The 26,485-nt window shown below is 49.1% G+C and overlaps 1 protein-coding gene across 1 annotated transcript in view; it reads right to left on the reverse strand.

Annotated features, from left to right (window-relative positions):
• Positions 1–1,391: 1,391 nt before the first annotated feature.
• Positions 1,392–26,485, reverse strand: part of ERC2 (ELKS/RAB6-interacting/CAST family member 2) — a gene marked incomplete at its 3' end in the record, with an annotated part of 881,167 nt that continues 856,073 nt past the window's right edge. Inside the window, exon 17 of the mRNA XM_079794619.1 lies at positions 1,392–1,673. Within this exon, the coding sequence (XP_079650745.1) occupies positions 1,392–1,673 (282 nt within the window). The remainder of the gene's footprint in view (positions 1,674–26,485) is intronic.

The following is a 26,485-nucleotide window of genomic DNA, read 5'->3' on the forward strand; positions in this document are numbered from 1 at the left end:
ACCGGCTTGAATCTATGACTCCTAATGCACCGAGAATGAACAGTGCAACCCAGTTTCATCTTTCCTGACAAACGGGGTAGCCTGTCTTTTAAATATCTCTATGGCTCACGGGAGAGGTCCAGTTAGTTGCACCAACATTTAAAAAAGTAATAATAACGACTAAATTCAATGCAAGATTCAGAAACATCGGTTTAGAATCCTTTTCACAGCAGCAAAGAAAGACAACTATATTTATTAAGGCCACTCATGCTTAAATTCACTGTTTGTCCTTTAAAAATGCAGATTTTAATCTTCCACTTGCATACACGTGGAAGGGTTTCTTCCATTGACAAAAAAAAAAAAAAAAAAGGATCAATACAAGAGCTGCACATGTTTGCCAGACTTGGTCATGAGCTTTATGAAGTTATAACACTTTATTTTTTTTATCTTCAGAGGAAACAGTAGGAGTTTAATTCTCCTTAGTACCATGTCACTGTATGTAAAAGACCTCAAAATTTGGTCTCTTTCCCTGGCATGTGCTTTAAATAATGACTGTACCCACAAACATGTTGTGTAGAGCTATATACAGATACACAGCTTTTGTGATTATTTCTCATTCATCAATGTTTCCATGTTTGATGCTGAAAATGCTTTGGAATCCATGTTGGAGACTTTTTTTTTTTTTTTTGAAAAATTGAGAAATGACCCTTCATTTACAGAAGATCTAAGCTTGTATTGTTTGCACAGCATTTGGATCTTGAAATGTGAATGAGTCCCAGCTTCTTCATGGAGACCTGCGCGTACGGGAATAGTAAGAGTCTGAGGCTCAGCCACACCCCGGCCACGGGATGCGTGGACCACGGCATAGAAATGTGCAGGTGCCTCAGGCTTTTGCCACTCTCCAGTACAGTGACAGGGCAGATAAAATCATGAATGACCAATTTAGATGTGCCATGCATTGTCAGAGACACACACCACATTCTCATAAGGCGATTTCTTGGCAAGTATTAGTGGTTTAAAAAATTGATTTCATTTCCAACCTGGCCCAGAGGTAACTACTGGTTTACACCATCAAAATGTGGTTCTTCGAACAGCGGATTAAAGAAATAGAGGAGGGTAAAGGCTCGCCATTTTTTGGTGTTTTGGTTTCTTTGTCAAACACTCCATGCACCTTGATATACAAACACTGCCAACACCACTCACTCACAGAACTCATCCTTTTTGATAATCCAATGCATTCCGAACGACCTCTCAGACTGAACAGGCAGAAAAGCTGGAGATGAAGCTTGTTGTCCGACAGAAGCTGCATCCACAGTTAGTAAAATCCCACGGAGTTGAAATTTATCCAATGATGTTGATGTAACAAATAAAAAGTTATCAAATAATGATATTCAGAAGAGATGATCACATATTTAATGCCCAAATCCTGACCAAAAAATAAAAATTAAAAAAAATGGAGGATCTACCCTTTTCCTCCTCTGCCACGTTCTTCCTTTCCAACATATGAAACGACATGGGATGATGAAGGGAAGATCATGTGGAACGGAACCGTGCTCAGCAATGGAAGGGAGACTCCTTTTCAGTCCTGATGAGCATTCCACGTGGTGATGGACGGGGGCGTGAGCCGCACGGCAATGGATTATCAGAATATTGCTGCAGAGCTGCGATTTCCCTTTAGTCAGCCCTTCTGATAGCTGCAACAAGAAAGCACATCACTTAGCATCCCGGGGACTGGCAGTGATATTGGAGACCATCCTGCCTGGGGCTCCCCACCTCCACCCCTGCACCGACCCTCCTCCACTCTCTAGGGTTGGGGTTGGTTGCGATTGGTGAGGAGAGGGGTTAGCAATGAGGAGGAAGCATATAGGAAGGACAAAGTGAACAGAAAGTTAAATTATGTCCTGCAAACACATCTGAGAAAGAGCCCCTTTCAAAACATGTCACACGTAGGTCTCAGCTATCTCCTGATACGCAAAAAGAAACGGAAAGGAAACGTTTCAGTGGTTATTTCGATGTGATCAAATTATGTGCCAGTTTTTCTCTCTCTACACTTGTCTACAATGAGTATGGTGCTTTTTTTTTGTTTTGTTATTTTTTTAACGGGACTTTATAGAGATTAGAGAGTTAAAGATGGTTAAGACCCCAGAAAACTTAACATTCACTTACAAACCATGTGCAACCACTTAAAAGAACACTGGACTCGGAGATTCCGCATCCAGGGATAGAGCCAGAACCCATACACCAATGTGCATAGCAGCATTCTTCACAAAAGGTGGAAACAACTTGCAAGTGTCCGTCAACAGATGAATGGCTAAACAGAAAGTGGTGATGTGGAATACTGTTCGGCCCTTAGAGGAAAAGAAGTTCTGACACATGCTACAGCATGGATGAACCTTGAAGACATGCTAAGTGAAATAAGCCGGCACCAAAGGACAGATACTGTATGATTCTACTTACATGAAATATCCGGAAGAGACAAAGTCACCGACGCAGAAAATAGAGGAGAGGGTCCCCGGGGCCCCAGGGGAGGGGCAGGAGGGGCTGTTGCTGAGTGGGTACAGGTTTTCTGTTTGGGGTAATAAGAAAGTGCTGGAGAGGGATGGTAGCGTTGGTTGTACAACTCGGCATGTGTACTTAATGCTACTGAATTGCCCACTTTCAATTGGTTAAAATGGTAAATTTTATGTATATTTTACCACGATAAAAACACATTTTAAAAAAGAATATTGAGCCCGGCCGGCGTGGCTCAGTGGTTGAGCGTCACGGTTTGATTCCCATTCAGGGCACATTCCCCGGGTTGTGGGATCGATCCCCAGTGTGGGGTGTGCAGGAGGCAGCCAATCAATGATTTTCTCTCTCCCTTTCCCTTACTTTCTGAAATCAATCTATATATATATTTTTAAAGAATATTGACATCTCCTTAAATAGAGCAGATTGTGGCACAGTTGGCTTTCATCCCCAGATCTCAAGGCCTGTGTGTAAGCTTAAACCCAGCCCTAAACGCCACCTGCCACCATGCGTTGGCACTGCTCATGCCCTGGGAGCAGGTATCCAGAGAACCTTAACTTTTCTCACTGTCCCCAGGAGAGGTCCTGAGTGTGGGATACACTGCAGCCGGGGAAGAAGCAGCGCAGGGGGGAGAGGAGAGGACCATCCCGCATCGACCCTTCAGATGATGGCTTTCTTCCCCGCTGATGCTCAGCTTTGTGTGCCTGCCTCATTATCATTCACATATGGCCTTTGAATACTTCGGGAGTTTCCGGGCATATGGCAATAGTGCAGCTATCTGGGGAATATGGCGGGGCGGGGAAAGATCAAACAGGCGCACACACTCACACACGTGTGAGCCATTCTTTATACGCGGCCTGAGCTGTCTGATTTGGTGGTGGATGCGCGGCGCTTCTCAGGCCACACTGACTAATGAGCGGCCAAAGGTGCCCGTGTCCACCCAGGTAGGCCGCTATCCCAAGCCACCGTTAAACGGTGCTAATGAAGTATGTGGCTTGGATGAACTCTGCTCATTCAGACTCTGAGGAGTTTGGTGGAACCCTTCTGGTTAAGAAACTTGAATCAGAGCAAAAAAAAAAAAAAAAAAAAATGACTTTTGCAGAGCCAGAAAGCTAGGGAGTTCCTAGAGCAGATCATATTACTCATTCTGGCACATAAAGTCTCTGCAAACTCCGTATGAAAATTGTAAGTCAGAGCACGCTTTCGGCTCCATGAGCTGTGCATAGCTCTAATTCTTTTGTGCATTAAGCATTTCTTAATCATCCCTTTAAAAGGCTGACCAATATATTAAAAGGGCAGGTGATTAAAAGGTGGAGAGAAACCCGAAGTAGTACGAAAATGCACCGCTACTATCTAACCGACGGGGAAATGAGTGAAAAATAATTACAGTGAATGTCCGATGTCCTTGATGTTTTTCCAAGATAAAGTAGCAAAGGACAATCATTTATTCAGTTGAGAGAAGATGTCCAGCTGGGTAGCAGGTCACAAGGCAGAACACAGTGCCTTGCAACCGCGGTGCAGTGTTTGGGGGTGCGGCTTGTGCTGCGGAAGAGGAGTCTCCAGCAGCGTTGCGCCTCCTTCAATCAGACAACCCGTTTGCCAGGAGGCCTAAATGGATTTGAGAGAAAAAGCTCCAGTGACGTCGCCAGCAGCTGGACACGCAGATGATCCCTGGTTGAGGGACAAACACGCATATGCTTTAAAAAGATGTTGAAAGGAGGTGAACTGGGCAGCCACCCACCGAGAGGCAATCTCCCTCACCTGGAGGGCCACACAGGCCCAACCTGTCCCCACGCATCCTCTTTTGCAGCGCCCAACTCTGCACCCTCCTCGGTGCAGCCGGCGGGGCTATTTCCATCATGGCACCGACTTCATCTTCATCCCAGGGCTACAGCCCTCATTTCCAATCCCGTTGCCTCGGGATGGAGGATGGAGGGTGGACTTGGACCATGCGGGCCAGGGCCACCTGGCCCCTCTCTCTCCAGCACCACCTCCATGTCCCACCTCTGCTGAACCTGCATCTGCAGGCCTAACGCTTCCCCTTCTCCCGCCTCACAATCTTTCCTTTCTGACATGCATTGACGCCAACCCTTGACCTGACCCATCCCTACTTTTGAGTCCACCTCAGTTTAGATGTTGCGTCTTCCCTAGAGGCCTTTCCTGACCCTCAGGAGTGTAGGATGCAGCACAGGAAGTCTCGCACATGCCGCGCTGTCCCCTTCTGGTGACTTGTCTAGACTTTTATTGACCAACATGACAGCCGCTGGCCACGTGCGGCGACTCCGCCCTTGGAACATGGCTAGTCCAAACTGAGATGTGCTGTAAGTGTAAAGTCACGCAGGGTTTGGAAGACTTAATATGAAATTAGTTTTTCATACTGATTTTGAATGAATATAAATCAACATTAAATTTTAGCTTTAGTATGAATATCATTTTTGTGTCAATTTCATGTTAAAATGGCATTTTGGATGTACTGGATCAAAGTAAATATCCTTATATAATAAAGAGATAATATGCAAATTGACCATCACTCCAACACACAAGATGGCTGCCACAAGATGGCCAGCAGGGAAGGGCAGTTGGGAGGGACCAGGCCTGCAAGGGAGGGCAGTTAGGGGTGACTAGGCCCGCAGGGGAGGGCAGTTAGGGGTGACCAGGCCAGCAGGGGAGGGCAGTTGGGGGGACCAGGCTGGCAAGGGAGGGCAGTTAGGGGTGACCGGGCCAGCAGGGGAGGGCAGTTGAGGGTGACCAGGCCGGCAGGGGAGGGCAGTTAGGGGCAATCAGGCCGGCAGGGGAGCAGTTAGGTGTCGATCAGGCTGGCAAGGGAGTGGTTAGGGGGTGATCAGGCCGGCAGGCAGAAGCGGTTAGAGGCAATCAGGCAGGCAGGCAAGTGGTTGGGAGCCAGCAGTCCTGAATTGTGAGAGGGATGTCCGACTGCCTGGCCTAAATGGGCAGTTGGACATCCCTTGAGGGGTCCCAGATTGGAGAGGGTGAAGGCTGGGCTGAGGGAAACAAACACACACCCCGTGCACGAATTTCGTGCACTGGGCCTCTAGTATTATTATAATTAATTGTAGCCCTTAGTACTCTTGTTAATGTGGCTGTCGTTTTGTGGCTCAGACGTGACTTGCATTATATTTCTATTGACAGCACTGGTCTGGGCTCGACCAGGGCCAGGGCGGGCCAGCCTCGCTCAGTTAGGGTCCCCCGTGCCTTGCAGTTCATGGACCGGAACAAGCCGATTCCCTCTTCCTTCCCCACGTATCAGAGAGCACCTAGAGTAGGCAGAATCCTAACATCAACCTCTGGCCAAAGACTTCCTGCTCTTTCCCCGGCATCCGGTCTGTGACCATCCCATACCAGGATCATGCCTCCTGACAAATGTCATTAAGGCTACTAATCACTTGACTAAATTAATCAAAAGAGAGGTGATCTGAGTGTGCCTCCTTCAATCACAGGAGCCCTGTAGTAGCAGAGACATTTCTCGCATTGGTAGCAGAAGGCAAAGTCAGAGCCTTTCCTGGAGGGACGTGCTGTGCCGAGATGGAGGGAGCCACGAGGCAAGGACTGGAGCGTGTCCTGCAGGAGCCGAGGGCAGCCCCCCCGCCCGCAGCCAGCGAGGAAACAGGACCTCAGTCCCACCACCACAAGGAACTGAGTTCTGCCAACAACCTGAATGGGCGTGGAGGCGGGCACTTCCCTGCAGCCTCCAGGTTCAAGTCCACCTGGCTAACACCTTGACTTTCACTTTGTGAGACTACGGAGACAACCCAGGGGAGCCTGGCTGGTCCTCTGACCTACAGAACTGTCAGATAACCCATGAGCATTCTTTTAAGCCACTCATTTTGTGGTGATGTTGTTATGCAGCAGCAAAAAGCTAACGTAGCTCTTCACTGTACTGGACAATGCCCGTGGTGCCAGGGACATAATGCTAAAAAAGACAAAATCTCTGCCCCCACGGAGCCTGTATTTTCGGGAGGAAGATAGACAACAAACAGATGCACAGATAAATAAAAGCACGAGGATTTTAAAAACTTGTGACTTGAAGGAAATGAATAGAGAGCTGTGATAGGGATGCTTAGAATTTATTCAGCGACTACATGACAATCACGAGGTAGATATCAATTTCATTATATGGAGAGATAGCCACCATTGTTTCAGTGAAAATAGATTACAATTCTACTTGTATAATTCCATCTTGCATCATCACACACATAAACACTTGCAAGTGTAGGTAGAAGGGTATTGTTAATAATGATCTCTGGGTGGTGTTTTTAAATTTTCTTCTTTAAATTGTTATTGTTGTTGTTGCACTGTTTGGATATTTTAAACCAAAGAATGTGTAACTGGTGTCACAGGAAAATAGAAAGCTATTTCCATTGTGAAAAAGCTTGACTTGGTTCTTCTGAAGGGAGCCCTGCAGTTGGTGTTCTGGGTGGGGGTGTGTATGGGGGTGGGGCGCGTGTGGGGGTGAAGGTGCCTGTGGGTGTAGGGTTGCATGTGGGGGTGGGGGTGGGGTTGGGGGTGGGGGTGGGGATGGGGGTGCGTGTGGGGGTAGGGGTGAGCTGAGCCCAGCAGTGAGATTCCGCCCCCGGACCAGCGCCCCCAGGAGACCAGGCTATAAATGTGTGGTGTCTCACAAATATGCCTTCAGACTGTTTTTCTTTGGAATAAAGACACCTGCCCGATTATGGCTTTCTTCTCCTGGCCATTCAGTAGTGATTTGCAGAAACAGGCTGGGAGAAAGGGGTCTTTGGTAAACACGGAGGGGTTAAAGGGGAAACTGTTTAATAACAGTAGTAAAACGCGGGCTATTTTTGACATCTGGGTTAATGTCCATTACGCTCCATGTGCTTTCCAAATGTGTGCACTGTGCCCCAGGTACAAAAACAGACACCCATTCACCATGGCCTGGACGCCCCGACCCTGCACATGGTGCCCACATAAAAGCGAGCCCCGGATAGGCTCATTAGCAGGGGTCTGAAGAGGCGCGCTCTCGCGCTGGGGCAGCGGGCATTGTGCAGAGCAACTCCACTAAGTGACTCCGCGCACAGGAAAACCCAATAGAGTCGTTTCTGCTAAAAAAAAAAAAATAAAAAAAATCTATAACTACATCTGTGTTATTACTTAACATCTTTTAAAACGGGCCGGAATGGGTTTCCCATTTTCCTCATGAAGATTTATTTATTATTGTTGTGATCAAAGTGGCAACAAATTATGTTAAATCATTTAATTTTCTTGATAGGAGCAACCACCTTGAAGCCATAATTCAAAAATATGAGTGGAGAGCAGCATTCTACCTTGCGAGTGGCCTCCTACAGCTCCACGGGGCAATAAAATGTAACACTTCAGAGCCCCATGCTTGGGGGCGGGGCGGCCCAGCAAGCCTGGGCTCGGAATTGCAAACTGCTGTTTGGGATGAGAGCCTGAGGGTGGGCAACTGAGGGACTCCAGACCTCATCTGTGGTTTCTGTCTGCTGCCGCAACTACTCACAGTATCTTATTTATTAATTTATAGATTTAAAAATTTTTACTTATTGATGAGAAAGAGGAAGAGAGGGAGAGAGAGAGAGAGAGAGAGAGAGAGAGAGAGAGAGAGAGAGAGAGAGAGAAACATGGACTTGTTTTTTGGCTTATTTATGCAGTCGTTGGTTGACTCTTACATGTGCCCTGATGGGGGATGGAACCCACAACCTTGGAGTATTTGGATGACACTCTAACCAACTGAGCTACCAGACCAGGGCCAGAATTTTAAATGAAGGAAATCAGAAGGGCACACACTGCCGAGTGTCCTTGGGATTGATTTTTGACATCACTGTGGTCAGAATTACTCGTGGCTAATGTTTAGCGCATGCTCTCTGCCACGGCGCTCTGTGCTTTTGCGTGAATTCTTTCAAACCAGCTGGACGATACCATGACACCAACCTTGTTGCTAGCCTGGAGCAGATATGGCAACTGCAGCTTAAGGGAACTGAATGCTTTGGGTCAAATTCCCACCTTCCTGGCATCTGACTGAACCCACATCTCCTCCATCCAGAGCCCATTCTCTCTACCACGAGGATTCTCGAAGCCTTGGTCTTTCGTGTTCTTTCCACAAAAGTACATTTCTTTAAAAAGCCTTGGTCTTTTGTAAGCTCTCCATAACACCTGCCACATTTAATTAATATTTTTCTTTAAAATACCTTTTCTAAAAACTGAAATTTCCTTTTTAAGAAAGATTTACTTAATACCGTAATGGTGCCAGTATTTGCCGACTAGACATTCTAATAATCGCACAGCTACTGAAATGAAAGTGCATGCCCACCTAACACCTAAAACTGTCCCCTGCGGGCGTGCGGCGCCCTGCCTGCCCTGGGCCCTGCCCCGGAGACCGTGCCCCTGCCCAGCGGTGCCCTTCTCCAGCGGGCTGCACCTGGCCCGTGTCAGCTGGGCTTGCCCATAACCTGGGCCGCCAGCCACCCCAGCAGCACCTCAGGAGACAGTTTCGGCTCGGCGAGTATGGACCGGGCTCTTTTCTTCTCGAAGACAGAGGCAGCAGAAGTGAAAATCGGAAGTCTGCCACCCAACATCAGCGTTAGGTATTTCATGTAACTTTGAAAACCTTGGTTGAGAGGAAATGTGCTTTTAGTTGTAATTTTTTTTCTTAAAATAACACCTTCGTTAGCCTGAGAGACTGCCCACAAGCCAAAGGTGTTTGTCATTCTACTCTCAGGTTTCTCATTCTTGGTCCTGTGGACCCTTGGGGCTGGACGGCTCTTTGTTGTGGGTGCTGGCCTGTGCATTATAGGATGTGTAGCAGCATCCCTGGCCTCTGCTCATTAGATGCCAGTAGCATCACCCTTTGCCCAATCATGACAATAAAAACTGTCTCCAAATATCCCCTGTGGGACAAAATCACACCCTGTTGAGAACCATTGTTCTAATCTATTTTATTTTTGTATTTAATTGGTTGATTGGGCTGTTTTAAATATAATTATATTTTAATAAGATGTATTTGCATACATGCCTCTACCAACCTGTATAAGATACAAATAATTTGCAGACAGAAAGCTCAATTTCCAAGCTGCCATCATATTATTTCAGACACGGCTGCAGAGATTTAAATGTCCTGTGGAAATGGTTACAACCTAAGCAATAAAAACAATAAAAATGTACAACGTATCTGACATAAAATAGAAATGCCACAATCCTGAGATAGCAAGACACCTAAGACACTTGCTGAGCTAAGTGAAAAGGTAAAATCTAGTTTAAATTTATAGCATTCCTTCAGTGTCCCTCCAGGAGTTTGGCATTTTGCCAGGGTTCCTTGTTAAAAATTTGTTAAACGTGTTTGGCATTAATGCAAACACAAAGTGGTCATTTGTTACAAATTCTATTGGAATGCATTCATTTAAGGCAATGAAGTAGTTACTAGAAAAGAAAAAAAAATGTTCATTAAGTACATTTTAAAAATACAATGATGTATGCAGTGTGTAACTGTGGCGCCCTCGTGGCTATATAAATCGCTGACAGAATAACCACACATTGTGTTTAGTTTGAAATTGGAATCTTTTAAACATAACTGATAGAACAAAAACTGGTTTTGTTTGTTGTCAAAACCGATGTTAGTCTTTCTTTTCTGAACTAGTTAAAATAACCAAAAGTTTGGCATACAATTTCTAACATCTCAAACCAGGGGAACGTATAGGTTAAAATAATGCTTTGGGGATCTTTGGGGGGTGCAGCGAATGACATGGGAGACAGGGCTGATTCAACAAACAGAACACCCGCGCCCCAGAGAGGGGAAAATGCCCGAGTCATCTGGGGGAACCCCCAGGAGAACCCCACTCGGGCGGGCCCACACCTCAGCGCTCTCATCTGTTGTCTCAGGTTATTAGGTTACCTGCAGAGGGAGGACCTTCTGCTTTCATCAAGGAGACAATGGAATCCTATGAGCAAATATCCTAAACCCGGTGTACAGAACATCCACCTTCCTGGCCCACCCTGAGTCCACACAAAGGAATTATTGCTGAGTCATGGTGACTCCTCAGCTCCTGACTCAAGGATTCTGAGCTCAGCTTTGGGAGAAAGGGGGCTATGTGACATCACCACAGGGCCCCTAACTGCTTGCTAAAAGCTGATCCTCAAGGTGAATAGGAAACTCACACTTCACAAGACTATTCAGAAATTACTCACAGCTTTCTCCTTACCCCTCCCGCCCCATTCAGACATACTTCTTGCCCTTACAATGTCCAGATAATAGAATCCCAGTGGCTTGGGAGCCCCCAGCCCAAATCCCCACAGCCCCTGAGCCTCTCTTAGGCTGGCCTCTTCTGCCATCTGAGGTGTGTATTACCAGGCTGCCCCGGAAGGGGATGGATGCAGGGTCTCTGGGTCCCAAGCTCTTGAAAACATTCTCTAGTTCAAGGGTAGAAACCTTCTCTAGTCAAACTTAGACAACACCTCGCACCCTGCACGTGGCCTGGAGGAGTTTGCCCTTTCCCTTCACCTATGCCATACAGAACCAAGAAGCAAGGAGTCAAAGACCAGGGAGAACATACTTAGCTCCGGAAGCAACGGGATACAAAAGGTGAGAAACACACCTGCGCATTGCAGAGCACACCCTGGTGTTCCACTAGAAGAGTGGTTGGCAAACTCATTAGTCAACAGAGCCAAATATCAATAGTACAACGATTGAAACTTCTTTTGAGAGCCAAATTTTTTAAACTTAAACTTCTTCTAACGCCACTTCTTCAAAATAGACTCGCCCAGGCCGTGGTATTTTGTGGACGAGCCACACTCAAGGGGCCAAAGAGCTGCATGTGGCTCGCGAGCCGCAGTTTGCCGACCACGGCACTAGAAGAGGGGTGGGCTCTCTTTGAGAAAAGGGATACAGAAATAGTTGGCTGTTCCAAATGTGACGAAAGTATACGGCCCCATGTACCCATCGATAGGGCCTTGCCCTTGTCTTGGGAAAGGTCTGTGTACTTGAGGGGTTCGAGGTGTAAGCCCCATTAGCTTCACGACAAACCTGTCTGCCTGAAATTAAAGCTGATTTTCCAGACAGCATTTTCACATTCCAGTGAGAATAACGTGGAACCCATTTCAGTTCCCTTAACTGGAAACCATTCAATGCTAGGATGAGCGCGCCAGACAAGGGCGTCTCTGAGGCCTGGGTGCTAAGAAAGCTTCCTGGGCCAGAGCGAGACGCCCCTCCTGGGAAAAGGAGCCGGCGAGGCGTTTTGGAGAATGCGAGACACGAAGGCACAAGCTGACATCTCAAGTGTGCCGACCAGAAGTGACTGGGAGGACAAGTGTTTACCACAGGATCTTCCTGGAGCCAATAATGGCAATTAGTCCCCAGGATTCGAAGGCGCCCTTCCCGCCTCACCTCGCTCGCTCGCTCGGTGGAATGCCATTTACTCTTGGGCCAGGGACTAATTAGGGGTCTCTTTTGAAGATCAAGGTTTTGCGATCCCTGCTTCTTAATAACATGGTGTGCCTGTCGGCCACCTGGGTCCAGGCGAGACCTCCCTTTCCCCCCTCCCCAAACAACAGGCACTGCCTTAGGCCAGGAGCAAGTGTGGGCAGGAAAGCACACATCCAGGCGGTGAGCAATTTAACCTCTTCCCCGCCAAGGTCCTGCAGCCCGGGGCTGGCTGGGCTGCCTAGAAATGGAGGCAGTTGGCCTGGCTTCTCAGGCAGGGCCGGCGGGCTGCGGGGCATGCAGAGGAACCGCGGGCAAGGGGCAAACGCCAGGCAGGCAGCTGTGTTCTTGTACGGAAGGGAGGCAGGAAGACCGCTTTTCCGGACGAGCGGTAAGTCAAGGGGCTCTTTGCCTTCGCTGCTTCACCTTGGGCCGTTTCCAGAACGAATGCTAAACGTGACTGGCTGAGGAAGGCTGCAGGCAGAGGGGGAGGACACTCAAGTGCACCTTCTGGAGCCCTGGCCTACCTGTCCCCAGACCAAGAGGCTGAGGCGCCGGCCTCTGTGGCCCTCTCGTCAGGGCCATGGCCTTGCTGGAAGGAGGCTGGGCTGGCTGCTATGCTCTTGAAGACATGGCGGCGGGGGCGGGGGGAGGAGGGGGCAGGCCAAAACAGCAGGAAAAGTAAGCTGCAAAGAATTAGAGTTGTAACAACTTGGGCAAAGTACAAACAGCCAGCGAGGTCGGTCCTTGGGCTGTTGACACACTCTGGCCTGGGTCGGTTGTGGTCACTAAACCCATTAGCGCTCCGATGTGGCAACAGCGAATGCAGCGAGTTCAATGTGTTTTTGTTTAATTTCTAAATGCTGGGTGCACGCCGGCAATGATGGCCGGGGAAGGCAGGCAACCTCCCTGCCATAAACACAGTCATCGTTGTCAGCAATCTGAAAATCATTGTTTAAACTATTTATTTCTGGCAGATAGGGGCTGCACGGAGTTTTGCATTTGATTAGCTGTGCTTTAATTTTAACATGCTTCAAACTTTTTTTGTGTGTTTTCTAAGCAACCACCAAATCAGAGTTTCCTGCAACAAAAGGAGGAACTGGCCTTGTTGGGGGAGGAGGAGACTCCCTGGGTAGGTGGGAAGGGAAAAGGAAAATGTACAAACTCAAGCCGGCAACCAGCTGAGGGAAGTCAGGCTCTTTAGAGAATCCAGGGCCTCTGAGTCCTATGAGCCCCAATTCACACACACCTGAAAACAAAGGCGTGGGAAAAGCTACCCCATTTTGCTCTGGAGAACTGGATGTGAAATGGGTTCTTAAAGGGACACAAAGGCAAATTCAGTTTAGGTTTATATTGTCTTCGAACTATGTTTTTTAAAAGTATGAGAATCAATCTTTCTTTCCTTCTTCCCTCTCTTCTTCTCTCCCTCCCACAATGTTTAAAGCATCTACCAGGAACCATGCTAAGTCCTCGGGACTGTGGTTGAATGAGGCAGGCACTGGCTCTGACTTCATGGAATACACGTCTAGTGAGCATGGAGGACAGGGGTGGGGAACCTTTTTTCTGCCGAGGGCCATTTGGATATTGATAACATCACTCCCAGGCCACACAAAATTATCAGCTTAACAATTAGCCTGCTATATTTGGTCAAACATTTCATTAACTCATCCCTAATGTCTTTGCAGGGCCAGGCCAAATGGTTTCGTGGGCCTTATACGTCCATAGGCTGGACGTTCCCCACCCTGATGTAGGACATTACATTCAACAAATAATTAATCTGCGCGTGTGATTAATTCATTAGAATTGTGCTAAGCACCGAGGAGAAGAATGACCTGTCAACATTCACTGAGCACCGACTCTTGTTTTATGGCAAAACTGGTCCTTACACTCCGAAGAGGTCGCTATTATGAACCCATTATGTCGCTCCAGAAACAGGCACAGAGAGTTCAAGATAGACACTCAAAGTCACACAGTTAGTATGTGGTGGGACACACGGAGATGTCAAATTTCCAGCTTATGGGAACACATTAGGGCCCTGGTCTGACAGGAGGGTTGGAAAGAATTTCCAAGGCAGTAACATCTCTGATGGTGTACAATGCCTACTGGACGAGAATCTCCCCTCCTCCTCCTTCCTTTTCCCCCTCTCCCTTTTCTCCTCCTCCTTCCCCTCCTCCGCATCCTGCTCCTGCTCCTCTTTTGCACAGTGCTAATTGAAAAGTAAGTCTGAGGATTTCTACGCATTCCTAGAGTTTTGTCCAGACTCTCTCCTTTCAAATGGGTTTTTAGCCTGTGCTTTGTGTCTTTCACCATGAGCTCACCTACAGCCTCCTTCAAAAGCCTCCACTTTAGAGCATCAAGGCACAGGCATCCTCCTTCCCCTCCAAGAGTCTGCACTGTGGCCTTCCAGCTTCACGGTATTTGGGATGATTAATCACTTTTAAATATGAAAAAAATTAACATGTCTGAAGCATTCTTCTCCACTGTCAAATGTTTCGCTATAACTTAGATCCAGAAGGTCTCCTTTTCCCAGTGATTCCAAGGCAATACATTTTCTGTTGAAAATTCAACGGCAGAAATCCCATCCAGAAGCCCCAAGCAATATATCTTAACATCTTAATTTCATTTAGGAGGAATGCAGTGATTGATCATGCATCATCCTGAGATTGAGTGAACTATCTGGAGGATTCCAATCTATTGCTTCTATCCAACTGATGGGATATTCACATGTCTTCTGGCTGCAGGAGGCCTTTGGGGTCCAAGTTGTCTTTGAAGGAGTGGGATGCTAAAGAGATTACTGAGGGAGGGTCTGCCTTTACCAGCAAAGTGTAACTCCAAGGCTTGACGTGCTCAAAATCAGAGCCTCCCCCAGTGATGACCAGGAGGTGTGCTGCTGAGTTATCTCCACTCCTCCATCCCTGCGCATGGAATCTTACGTCCCCGCCCTCACCTTTTCATCGGTAGCCTGGAGAGGCCTGGGAAAAACCTTGACATGAAATCTACTTGGCTCCTCATCCAGGAGAGTTCTAGTTAACCTCCAGCTGTTTTGTGAAAAAGGAATTTGTACTGCGGTATAAACAAAATGACGCCTTCCTGGGCCAGGTGGGCCAGGCCCTTGGCATTGTAGCTGCCATTTCGGTTTCCATACAGGACATCGTTATACCCTCTTCTTGTTGGGTAGGGTTGCGTGCTCAGCAGCATAACTGGCCAGAATGACACTGAACAAGATTCTTGGAGTGCCTACGGTACCACTGCTCTTGTGAGAGATGTGTGGGTGGGAGCAGGCAACAAACACATAGCCCTCGGACCCAATTGTCTGTCTCATAATGGTAGATCCCAATGAAGCACCTAGTCTGTGTGTTACACAGTTAGGTTTCACGAAACACACACAGAAGAAGATGCCTCTCACATGGCAACCAATCTCTGCAAACATGCACAGAGTTTCCTCAAGAAGCCCACGGACTAACGGATCACCTTAGCGGGACACAATGATGTCCCCTCCAAAGAATGGGGACTTGGAGCAAAGCAGAGGTCATTGCTAAGGGAACCTAAGACCAGTCACACTGGCACAGTGCTGAAAAGCAGGCTTGCCCTCTGGACTGAGCTGACATTTAAATCCCATGCAGAAGTCTGTACTTGTAGGTCTGCAGGAGGCACAGGGCCCCCCAGTCCTATCTCCAGCTCGGGCTTAGGGATATAAGCGAACTCCGTAACCTTCGTGGGGAATGATGGGCTCCACGTGTAACCGGGGGAGTAGCCATGGGCCGTCAGCTGGACCCATTCTCCCATCTGTTAGGAGGTTCCTGGCTATCACCCATGCTTCCCGCTCAGGTGTGGAGGCGCCCTCAGAGGAAGTGCCTGTGCTGCTTTTGTCAGTGGTCACTTTGAAGATTAAAGAGGGGGAAACTCATTTTCGTAATTCGTAACTGACTGGAGGTTTCCCTATTAAATCCCGAGGTCCTGGCAGGGGGCTAGCTTAACTCTTCTAAGACGGACCTGGCCTCCAGGATTGAGGACTAGGAAATGCCCTGGGGAAGAACTGGGTCCGAGATCAAGGAGCTAGGCCATGACAAAGTGGCCACCTGAGGCATGATAGCAGCAGGTTCCTGAGGCCCCCTCGGAGCCACTTCCAAAGCCCAGTGCAGGAGGACTGCCTATTTCGCTAGCAGTCACCACGTGACCCAGGACGCACCAGGGTTTCGGCTTTGCGGCAGAGGACTTCCTGGGGACCCAGCCCCCTCTGATTTGTTTGCTCCTGTTAGAGTTAAAAGACACACACACCACGCCAAGAGTGGTTAAGTATCCTGCCCAGAGACACATCTAAACTGGCAGAAGCTAAACCAGGTCAGAGGCAGTTCAGTTGTTCCATTTAAAGAAGTGTAGGAATGAGAAGGGACTGTCCCAAGGTCACTTAGGTAAGAGGTGACCAGCGTAAGAATGGGACCTTTACCCAGTGAGCTTCCTGGCCATGGCCTTGGGCTGCATTTCCAGACTCTTCCAAACCAGGGCTCTCACTGGGATGGGGCGGGGTTTCTGGAAGAACTCCCATGGATTGGCAGTCGCTTCTCTTTCCCTGGATCAGCGGCCAGTGCTGCCCAGACCCTCGGGGAGCAAGGCTATCAGAAATCAGCAAAGAGAGGTCAAGGGCACCTCACTCCTGGGCCTGGGGAAGCCTGGCTGGCATGTGCGGGGGCAGCTGGGACTCAGACCCCTGCAGGTCTCCCTACATCTCACCATGGCAGGGAGCCAGCTCCAGCCTGCAGCCCAGCTGGGTGGCAGTCCAAATTCAGGCACCACCTAACTTCTGCACTTGCTCAGGCGACTCCATTCCTGGGCCCTCAGACTGTCACCCAAGGATGGAGGGGAGGGATGACGCTGCCCACCTGCGAGGGTTGCCATGAGACAGGGCCTGACAGGAGCTCTGCACGTGAACACCCATCACTTCCCCCCTCCCAGGTGGGTGAGCTCCGGTAAATCATTTAACCTCCGAGCCTCATTTCATCTACAAGGAGAGGGAAATATGCTAACCTGTCCGGGCGGCGGAGAAGATAAAATACAGTGAGCTGAGCCTACAAAGCAGAGCAGCACGAGCACAGTGACATGCAATAGGTGTTCAATGACCATAGTTCTTATTACTCCTTCTCTATAGTAGCCCAGACAGAGCGGGCATCAGGACCGGCTTGATCCAGAGTGCAGAAAGCACCAGCCTAGGTTCTTGAGAGAGAACATCTCAGGGGCCTGGAAGGAAAAGAGGCCAAAGCACCCACACCTTCCCCCAAACTGCAAATTCCACGCGTCCGACCCGCGGCACGTCCGGCAGCCGGCCACCTCGGCAGCCTCCCCTTTCTCTCTGGGCCCTTCCTGCTGGCACAGCCCACCCGCTTTTACAAAGCCCCAGTCGGGGTTTTTCACGGCTCCAGCTGTTAGATAAACTTTCAAGGATATTTCTGTGGCAGGTACAAACCTGGACAGGAAGCCTCCGGAAGAAATCCTAAATTAATTATATGTCAACATTTAAGCCACAAGAAGGAGCAGTTGTCATAAATTTTGGGGAGGTTAGAATCCAATTTTAGTTGTAAATGCGAGCGAGCTCACTGACTCACTTGTGAGCGGTGCCAACAAAATGATATATTTTACATTCTTTCACAGCTTGTTTTGGCAAAACACAATGAAAAAAAAAAAGGGGGGGGGGAATTACCGTTTTTATTCTTCAGTGGGCCAAAATTCAATCATGCAAAAGAGCTACACCACACATGTGCCAAAGCAGAAGAAGTTAGCTCAGTTTACCCACGTTTCCCATTGCCTTCCGACTTGATTGAGAAGGCGGGGGGGCCGGCGGGGGGCTGAAAACTCCCCAGGAGGCCACAGGTCTGCAGTCCCCTTCAGCATGGCCCAAGGCTGGGCGCTCCCGACAGTGACAGCGAAGCAAGCCGGCCTCAGGCTGCCCTCCTGGTTTATCCCAGCCCTGACCAAACCCTGGCATAGCCACAGTGCCCTGGAGCACACTTCCCTGAGCTCTGGTTCCCGGTTGGGTTTGGTGGCAGGTGTCATTGACAGAAAGGCAGGAAAAAAATCTTCCATTTTCACAAAATTAGGAAGGCAGCTAAGCTCCTGTTATCCCTTTTGCTTTCTGCTTACTTTCTTTTATCCAATCAATTATTCAATTCAAAAAGCACTTATTTTTGCTGCCCATGAGCTGGGCCTATGAGGGGAGTAGGATACAGACCCTGATCTTAAAGTGCTGCAGCCAAGTCAGGGCCATGGAGGAGCAGACAGCTGCCACACAGTGATGTGTGAGTCCCGCGGGCGGGCGGGCGGGGAGGCAGAACAGGGAGCCGGGCACCTGCTCACGTGTCAGTGAGGCGCAGCAAGGACTCCTCCTAGGAGCTGCCTTCCAGGCTGAGAAGTGAGGAATAAGGAGGGGTTAGCAGAGGAAGAGGGGAGGGAGGAGCTTTCTGACTAGAGCAGCAGCTGATGTAAAGGCCTGAAGCATTCAGAACCGGAGGGAGGCCTCCTCAGAGAGCTGCCAGCGAGAAGGACAGCTGAGTGCAGAATGTGAACAGGGAAATGGTAGCCACAGGGCAACAGGAAGCAAGGCCCGGCCACACGGGACTTTGTGGCTACATGGAGGAGACTGGATGCTTCCCTGAGGTGGTGGGATAGCACCAAAGGGGAGTGATCGGGCCACACGTGATTGGGGAACATGGAGGCTGGATGGAGGCAGCTGAAGAGGCTGTGGGGCGGTGTATAACCTTGCCTTACGGGACAGACAACCCATGGGTGGGGTGTAGGTTGAAATGTATCCCCTAAAAAGATATACTCAAGCCCTAACCCCAAGTCCCCGTGAATGTGTCCTTATTTGGAAACAGTTTTTACAGATATAATCAAATTAAGATGAGGTTATACTGGATTAGGCTGGGCCTTAATCTAATGACCCATGTCCATGTAAGAAGAGGGAAATTTGGACACAGGGAGAATGCCACGTGGCAATGGAGGCAGAGATTGGAGTGGTACATCTACAAGTCAAGGAACACCAGGGGTTACCGACAAGCTAGGAGCTAGGAAGAGGCAAGGGAGGATCCCTCCTAGAGCCTGGGAAGAGAGTATGGCCCTGCTGATGCCTTGATTCTGGACTTCTGGACTGCAGAACGGTGGGGAATGCATCGCTGATGTTTTAAGCCACCCAGTCCATGGCACTTTGTTACAGTAGCCCCAGCAAGGAGGCAGGGTGGGCTGCTGTGTCAACACTCCCAACCCTCTCCCCACAACCCCAACACAAGCTGCCTGTTCACTGACACAGCGGGGTCATCTGAGATCCAAGGAGCATCGCCACTTGACGCTGGCTCCCTGGGACCTACCTGGTTGAGCAACCACTGCTCCGTAGCCTGACACGGGCCTCTCCCAAGGGTGGCCAAGCGTGAGAGTTAGCCCCAGAAGTCAATATTTGTCCACAGGCAACAGTTGTGTTTGCATTATGGAAGCCCCAACAGGTTGTTTTTGTTTTCCAGAAATTTCAGTCTGTGTGGTCTTCAAGCCAGGGAGTGACCTTGTCCTGAGGAGACCCCTGAAGATGAGCAGGTTCTGGCAGGCAGCGGCTCAGGAAGTGTGGGGACTGGCCCCAGGGCCGCGAACTTCGGGGGGCCCCTGCAGACAATCCCCCGCTTGTGCTGCTGGTGGGCTGGACTTCCTCATGCAGCTCAGCTGAGCCTCCCGGCCGGCCCTCGTGCTGACCCGCTGTTCCCAGCTGGAAGCGCTAATGTCATCCGCTTCCCAAGGACACCAGCTGACACAGCTGATGGGACTGAGGGCCAGCAGATGCACACATGGCCCCACGCCTCCTGCCGCCCTGGCTCTGCCTGAGGGGGGGTGGGGGTTCGGAAGGCACCTGCAGGGTGACTCAGAGCCTAGAACAGTGCCTGGCACTAGGAGCGGCTCAATACACAAACAAGTAAATGAATGAGGACCATGGGTTGTTTACTCCAATTGAATTGAGTTCAATCCTGGTCTGGCTCATGGGTAGCTGTGCAACCCTGAACAAGGGATTGTATGTTTCTGGGCCTCAACTGCCTCTCCTGTGAGATGGAGATATTAAAAATATAGAGGTACTGGGAGGATTAAATGAGATCATACACATACGAGCTTAGTGGAGTGCCTGACAGAAATCAGGGCTTAATAGATACTAGCCATCACAATTATCATTATGTTTCTTCATGGAATCATGTGCCAATATAACAGAAGTGCTAATATTTGCCAGTTCTAGACTCAAAGCTGGGGGGCAGGGGGAGGGGAGAGAGAAGAGACGGGGCAGAAATCCTCATAAGTACTGTTTGCAAACTCCCTCTATTGCCTTGACCACCGCTGGCTGTCGTGACAACTCTGTGACATAGGTCAAGGCTTGTCACCTGCACTTCCTATAAGAGAATCTGAAATTCCCGGCAATTAACTCAGGCAAATACTTCCTAGTGATGTGGCAGAACAAGACCCAAACGCAGTCTTCCCATCACATCCAGACAGAGCACAGAGGCACTCAGGGACTCTTTCCTGAATGAATGAGTGAGACCCAATTTCAAAATGACCTTCAGGAACAGGCAGGGACGCGAGGGCTGAAGAAGTTAAGATGGAAGCACCTTCTTGGCACCCCTTCCTGCGTGGGTTTGTACAAGTCAGCACCCTTCTCTGACCCCTGTCCTTAAATCTCATGGAGTTCTCAAACCCTAGGAGAAGGTGATAAAGAGGAACCAGAAGTTACTGACTAGCAGTTATTTAGTTTCTGGAGCCTCAGTTTCCCCACCTGTCCATGGATGAGCGCACAGGCCTGCTCTGAGGCTCCGCCGAGATCCATACATGAAAGGGCTCTGCTCTACCAGCAGGGCTGATACTAAAAAGGATGAAGCAAAATATGATGGCAGGTTGGAAAAGAGAATCGGAAGGAAATGGCCCAAGATAAGAATGCATTAATATTAACCAACAGGTTTCCTCAGAACAGAAAGCAATGAAACAATAATTTTAGGGAAACAAAACCCAGCCTTGGGAAAGTCTGCCAGAGGGAGCGGAAATGAAGGCACAACCAAGTGGCCCTTGGCTTACCTATCTGGAAAACACAAGATAAAAAAGATTCTTTGTAAACCAATATTTGTAAAAGCCCCACTGGGCTTTTTGCCTGCACAGACTGCCTATTATCTTGGCAAAGGATGAAAACAAGTGACTTCTTATTTAAAACAAGCGTGAGGCAAATTCAGGTAATCGTTATCGCATCATCATGAGCTACCATTTACTGAATACCTACTATGTGCTGGGCACTGTGCCAGGAGCTGTGCACAGCTACTTTATTTGGGAAATTATTTTAGCACTCTTATAAGTCAATCATACATAAAGTCACATATTTTTATAAATTTGATGAACAGCTATTTCTTAACATGTTCAGTATGTGCCAAATATGGCACTGTTTGGTACACATATGATGATAAACAAGGTCTGGTCCCTTTCTGTAAGTCAAGATTTCTCAATGTCAGAACTTCTCTAATTCTGGAGCCAACAATTATTTGTTTGAAAATTCTTTGTCATGAGGGAGTGTGCTGTGAATTGTAGGAGGTTTAGCAGCATCCCTGGCCTCTACCCACGTGGATGCCAGTAGCACCCTAGTTTGATGACCAAAATTGCCTTCAGATCTGGCCCTGTCCCGGGGGATGGGAGTGAGGGGACGGTTCCTAGTTGAGAACCACTGCCTTAACTAAAAAGATGAAGACAGTGAATCTCAGAGAGGCAAAGTCCAAGGCTGCCCCATTAGGAAGAGCGTCATAGCAAAGGCAGAGCCAGAGCTGATTTTTGGCACGGACATGACTTTGTCTCTGCATGCAGAGATGGGGAGGTGGGCGTTCCCAGGCCAGAGCCACCGTGATCTTGTCTTGTTTACTATCGGTGCATGTCCACCCTGCAGCTCTACCTGTGCATTTGTTGGCTTTTTCTCTCCCTATCTGCTAGATCACATCACAAACATTTAATTCTTCCAAGTTGGAGAAAACTCTAGGTAACCCACATTCTCCATCCAAGACATCCTTGAGTACTGCCGGGAACATAGATCAGTTCTCGAGTGAGCCCCCCCTGGATGGCCCTTTGGAACACAGTGCATGTTAGATTCCTTAAACAGTAACCCAGTGGGGGTGCGCAGAAAGTCTTAGAGAATTTTCAGACTTCAAAGTTTGTGTCTCTGTTCCAAGAGTAGCCTAACCTTTGCAAAGGTTACTCTGCAAATACATGCGAGTTAAGAATTCCCTGGGAGAATGTCTGCCAGGATCCTAAGCCTACATTCATATCTAATTTATAATCTCCCTGGAAAAAAAAATGGGTTCCTTTTACAAGGAGCTCACATTACCCCTGGTCTGGCGTTGTGCAGAGGAGTGACAGGTGCAATTTATGTGAATAATCACCGCAATCAGCCTCGCTTAAGAAGCAACCAGGGACTTATCTCCAGAGAGAGCAACAGTCAACCGTCGCTCTCCAGAATGCTTCCAAGGCTACTGGTCACGATTGACCCAGTTTAAGGAAACTTTCGGAGCAGCGGTCGCCAACCGGTGGTCCGTGGACCACTGGTGGTCCGTGAGGTCCGAAAGGTTGGCGACCGCTGGTTTAGAGGACTCAGCAGAAGTAATGCAGCTGTCTATTGAGATCTCGGATCCCTGGCTTGGGAGAGTAGCATTCTAGTTCCAACCTTGCCATGAACTCATCATGTCACTTTGGAACAAGACTTCCCCCTTCACTGAGCCTCGATTTCCTCATCTGTAAAATGAGGTCACTGAGCTAGATGAGAACAAAAGATCTGTCTTGCTTTAAGCATTTCACCATTTCCCACTGATTTGCCAGAAGTGTCCTCTTCTCCATAGTAGTCGTGGCCTATAGCCTGGGAGTTCCTCAGGGGAAGGACTATGGAGATGATGACATTGATAATAATATCTCAGGGCAAACATTCCTTGAATGAATGACTCAGCAGCGAATGTGTGTGGGAGTGCTTTTCCTGCAATTTGAGAACGGAGCTGCCTCTGCCATCTTATTTGATCCCAAACCAAGGATAACTTACTCTGGGGCATAAGGATTTACAGGTTTGTGAAAACCATCGTGTGGACCAGGGGTTGGCAAGTTAGTAAAGGGTCAGAGAGCATATACTTTAGGCTTTGTGGGTCTTATGGTCTCTGTCACAACTACTCACTTCTGCAATTGTGGCATGAAGGCAGCCATAGACAGTAAGTAAATGAATGGGTGTGGCTGTGATCCAATAAAACAAAAATAGGTGGCAGGCTGGATTTGGCCATGGCTGTCGTTGACTGGTCCCCGTGTGTGGCCAAAGCCTCTGACATGTGTCCTCTCCGTCTTGATCAGCCCTTGGTGCTCTGGGAGTGGAGAACAGCACAACCATCTCCTGAAATATCTGCAATAATAACAGCCTCCTCTCTCCCTCCGCTCATCTTCCTGTGCTCAGAGCTACCAACATATCCTTGCCCAAGATTATTGACATCAAAAGCCACCCTGTCTCCCTGCATTAGGCTGGGGCCTCAAGAGCAGGGGAATGAGATGGAAAGGATGGATAGAAGGGAGCACCCATGCTTGGCTTATCCTCCCTAGAAAATCAAACCCAAGTGTGAAAGGAGTGATGATGCCCAATTACTGCAGGCAGAGGTTGCAGGTGGGGTGGGCTCTGCTCCCACCAGAACACCTTTCTAGCTCACACGTGAGCAGCGTTTGGATTCTAACAGGACTACGAAGGAATAGTTTGATTGCGAGGTCATCACATGGGGCTCCAGAGCCCAAGTGACCTTTGAAGTCTGCTCAGGGAACCTCATTATGTTGCATTTCTGAGTCTATTTCTGCTCTGATTTTTTCCAAGTCTCTTTGCCCTTGCATTCCTTTGACTAGATTTTCGCCTCGATAGAGAGGCACAGGTGAGGGGAGGGGAGCTATGGAGGGAACCAGGAGGAAAGACCTGATTGTAAGTGAATAATCCACCCTGGGGCCGTGGCCTGCTACTCCTTGGGCTGGACGTGCTAGCCAGGGTATCTTTAAGGAGCACTAATTCTCCAGAAGGCAAGACTCCCATCGCTTACCAACACAATTTGGAATTAATTGATGCAACCCTCGAGTTGCAAGCAGGAACCCCTGCCAAAGCAAGCACAATGTTTCCCATCTTGTAAAGCAGTCACTGGGAGTAGCTTCTAGGGAAAGGAAGCCAATCCCTCCACATGACAAGCCACCCCTCCCTTGCCCCTTGAACATGAATGTGTTTGCTCAGCCCACGGCCTGCCCCTGATGTGCATTTGCGTCGCTGCTGCCATTTTTCATAGTAATGACTCTCGACTTCCTGCGAGCAGAATGTCAGAGCACAGCCAGGTCCCCAAAGATTCTCGGTTCCCTTTAAAAAGATGATAAAGGGGGGCTTGGCGTATAACCACACGCACAAATCACCCACGCTCATGATCTAGTCAGGAAAGGAGGTAATTCTCCCCCTGATTTCAACCTGCTGACGGGAACGCTCAGCCAGGCCCCCACTTCCCGCTCAGGGATAGAAACCGCTTCCCCTGCCTTTCCTAGAAAGCCCGGCTTTCCCCGAGCCACCGGCGACGACAGGACACAATGCCCCTCTTCTCTCTTTCTCCAGCATCAACGTATTGAAAGAGTTTTAAGGCACAAAGCAAACCTGCGGGGCTCCGCTCACTTGTTGAATGAGAGGCTTGGAAATTTCACAGTCATTAAACATGCTTGTAAAAAGGTTGGCAAATAAAGCCCAGGGCACTGTCCTCTGGGCTGCAGCCTCTGCATGCTGATGTCCCGTATCCAAGGCTGCTTCAGCCCAAGACTCCTGGGCCATTCCAGAGCACTGCTTGGGCCCAGCACCCCTCCATGGCAGCCCTTGATCTCTATGGGGTTTAAAGACAGTCGAGGCCATTTCAAAGTAACTGTGACTCCCAGGAGCTGCCACAGGAATGGAAGGACCACAGGGCTAGTGTCTAGTTGTTCCTGGACCTGCGTCCCTGTCCCAGCTTCAACATGAACACGTAGGGCGACCTGGGTTAAATTGCTCAACTTTTTAATGTGTTGATCCGGGCCCCTCCAGCTATACGGGTCACTCCCTCTGACTCAAGGACCAACCCAATATCATTACTTTCCCTTTATCATGACAAACATCACCTGCAATAGGGTGTCCTATTATGTCCTAGACATGAGCTAGTACTGAGTATAGAAGTCAGTAAGACCCATCCCTGCCCTCAAACAAGCAAACAAACCTCTCCGTCTACTCTCTTAAGTGTGATAGCGACGATGATGCTTACACTGAGCACAAACCAAACGCCAAGAACTCGTCAGTTCTTCCCAAGTTCCTTTTAAGGACGTGCTCTTCTCATCCTACTTTGAGATATTGGACCAAGGACCTAACAGGTCCAGACACAGGGTCACACAGGTGTTGAGTGATGGAGCCAGGACCAAACTTGGCCTGACTGTGGGTCCCTCCCAAGCTGCACTCCCTCCTCAAGGACACAGAGGTGGCATGCGTGCCTTCCTCTCCTGAGGGTGCTCTCAGGTCACCATTGCACCTTTGCATTCATTCCAGAACATTTTACTAACCCCCCCCCCCCCCCCAGGTGCCAGGTGCTGAGGTTATGGGGGCCCTGCTCTCACAGGGCTCACCATGGAGCAGGAAAGATGCTGCGCACACACACACACCTGACACCTTTCTTCCCAGCTGACAGGACTGGCTAGCCTGGTCAAGGTTGGAAGGAAGGCCCGTTTTCCCAAAGTACATTTCTCACCTGATGGGGGACTTTCTTGGTCAGCAAAAGATGTGTCCATCAGGGGACAGAGTGAAGTCTGGCAGGGGAGTCACAGACCGAAGTGGCCAGGCCTCCTAGGCATGGAGGCTGAGGCCACGTTCAAGCAGCAAGCCGAGGTGAGGGGCGGGGCCGAGGGGGAAGCACGGGACCGGAGATTCTAACCAGGCTCAGGACTCCTCAAATGTCCCCCATCTCCCCTCTATGTCCTTACTGATAATGGCAGTTTTCATGGGAGTCATATTAGGAACCACCAATGGTTCAGTGCCCTGGGCTAGACATCAGGCTGAGTGCAGGCTGTGTATTTTGGTATTTAACCCTCACCACCACCCTTTTTGGTGGGTGACCATATTCCCATCCCAATTCCGATCCTACTCTCTGCATGTTAACAAGAGGAGGCAAAGGAACCAAAGAGCAGAAGATAGGTGGTAAGGCGAGAAGTTGGGGGTGAGGGGAATAGAGAGGAGACCCAGAGGTAGTTTCTACCCTTTGCCTGGTGTGCAGAGCAGCTAACAATACAATGAATTGTGTGACCCTCCTGGGAGGAAGTGTGTCGCAGGACCTGGTTCTGCTTACCCTGGATGCTCATGTGCCCACATTCCCTCCAGAACAGCTCTGAATTTTCTCTCTTCTATGTTTTGAGGTTCCTTTTTACAATTTCCTAGGAACTAAAAGTTCCATATGATTTTGTTAATGTACAGAAAGTGAAACCCTGAGAGGGTAGGTCACCCAGAGGGTGAGTGGTGGTGCAGTGAGCTGGTCAAGAATATGGCCTTGCCCTGGC

Source organism: Cnephaeus nilssonii (genome assembly GCF_951640355.1).
Source record: "Cnephaeus nilssonii genome assembly, chromosome: 17".
NCBI classification, from domain to species: Eukaryota; Metazoa; Chordata; class Mammalia; order Chiroptera; family Vespertilionidae; genus Cnephaeus; species Cnephaeus nilssonii.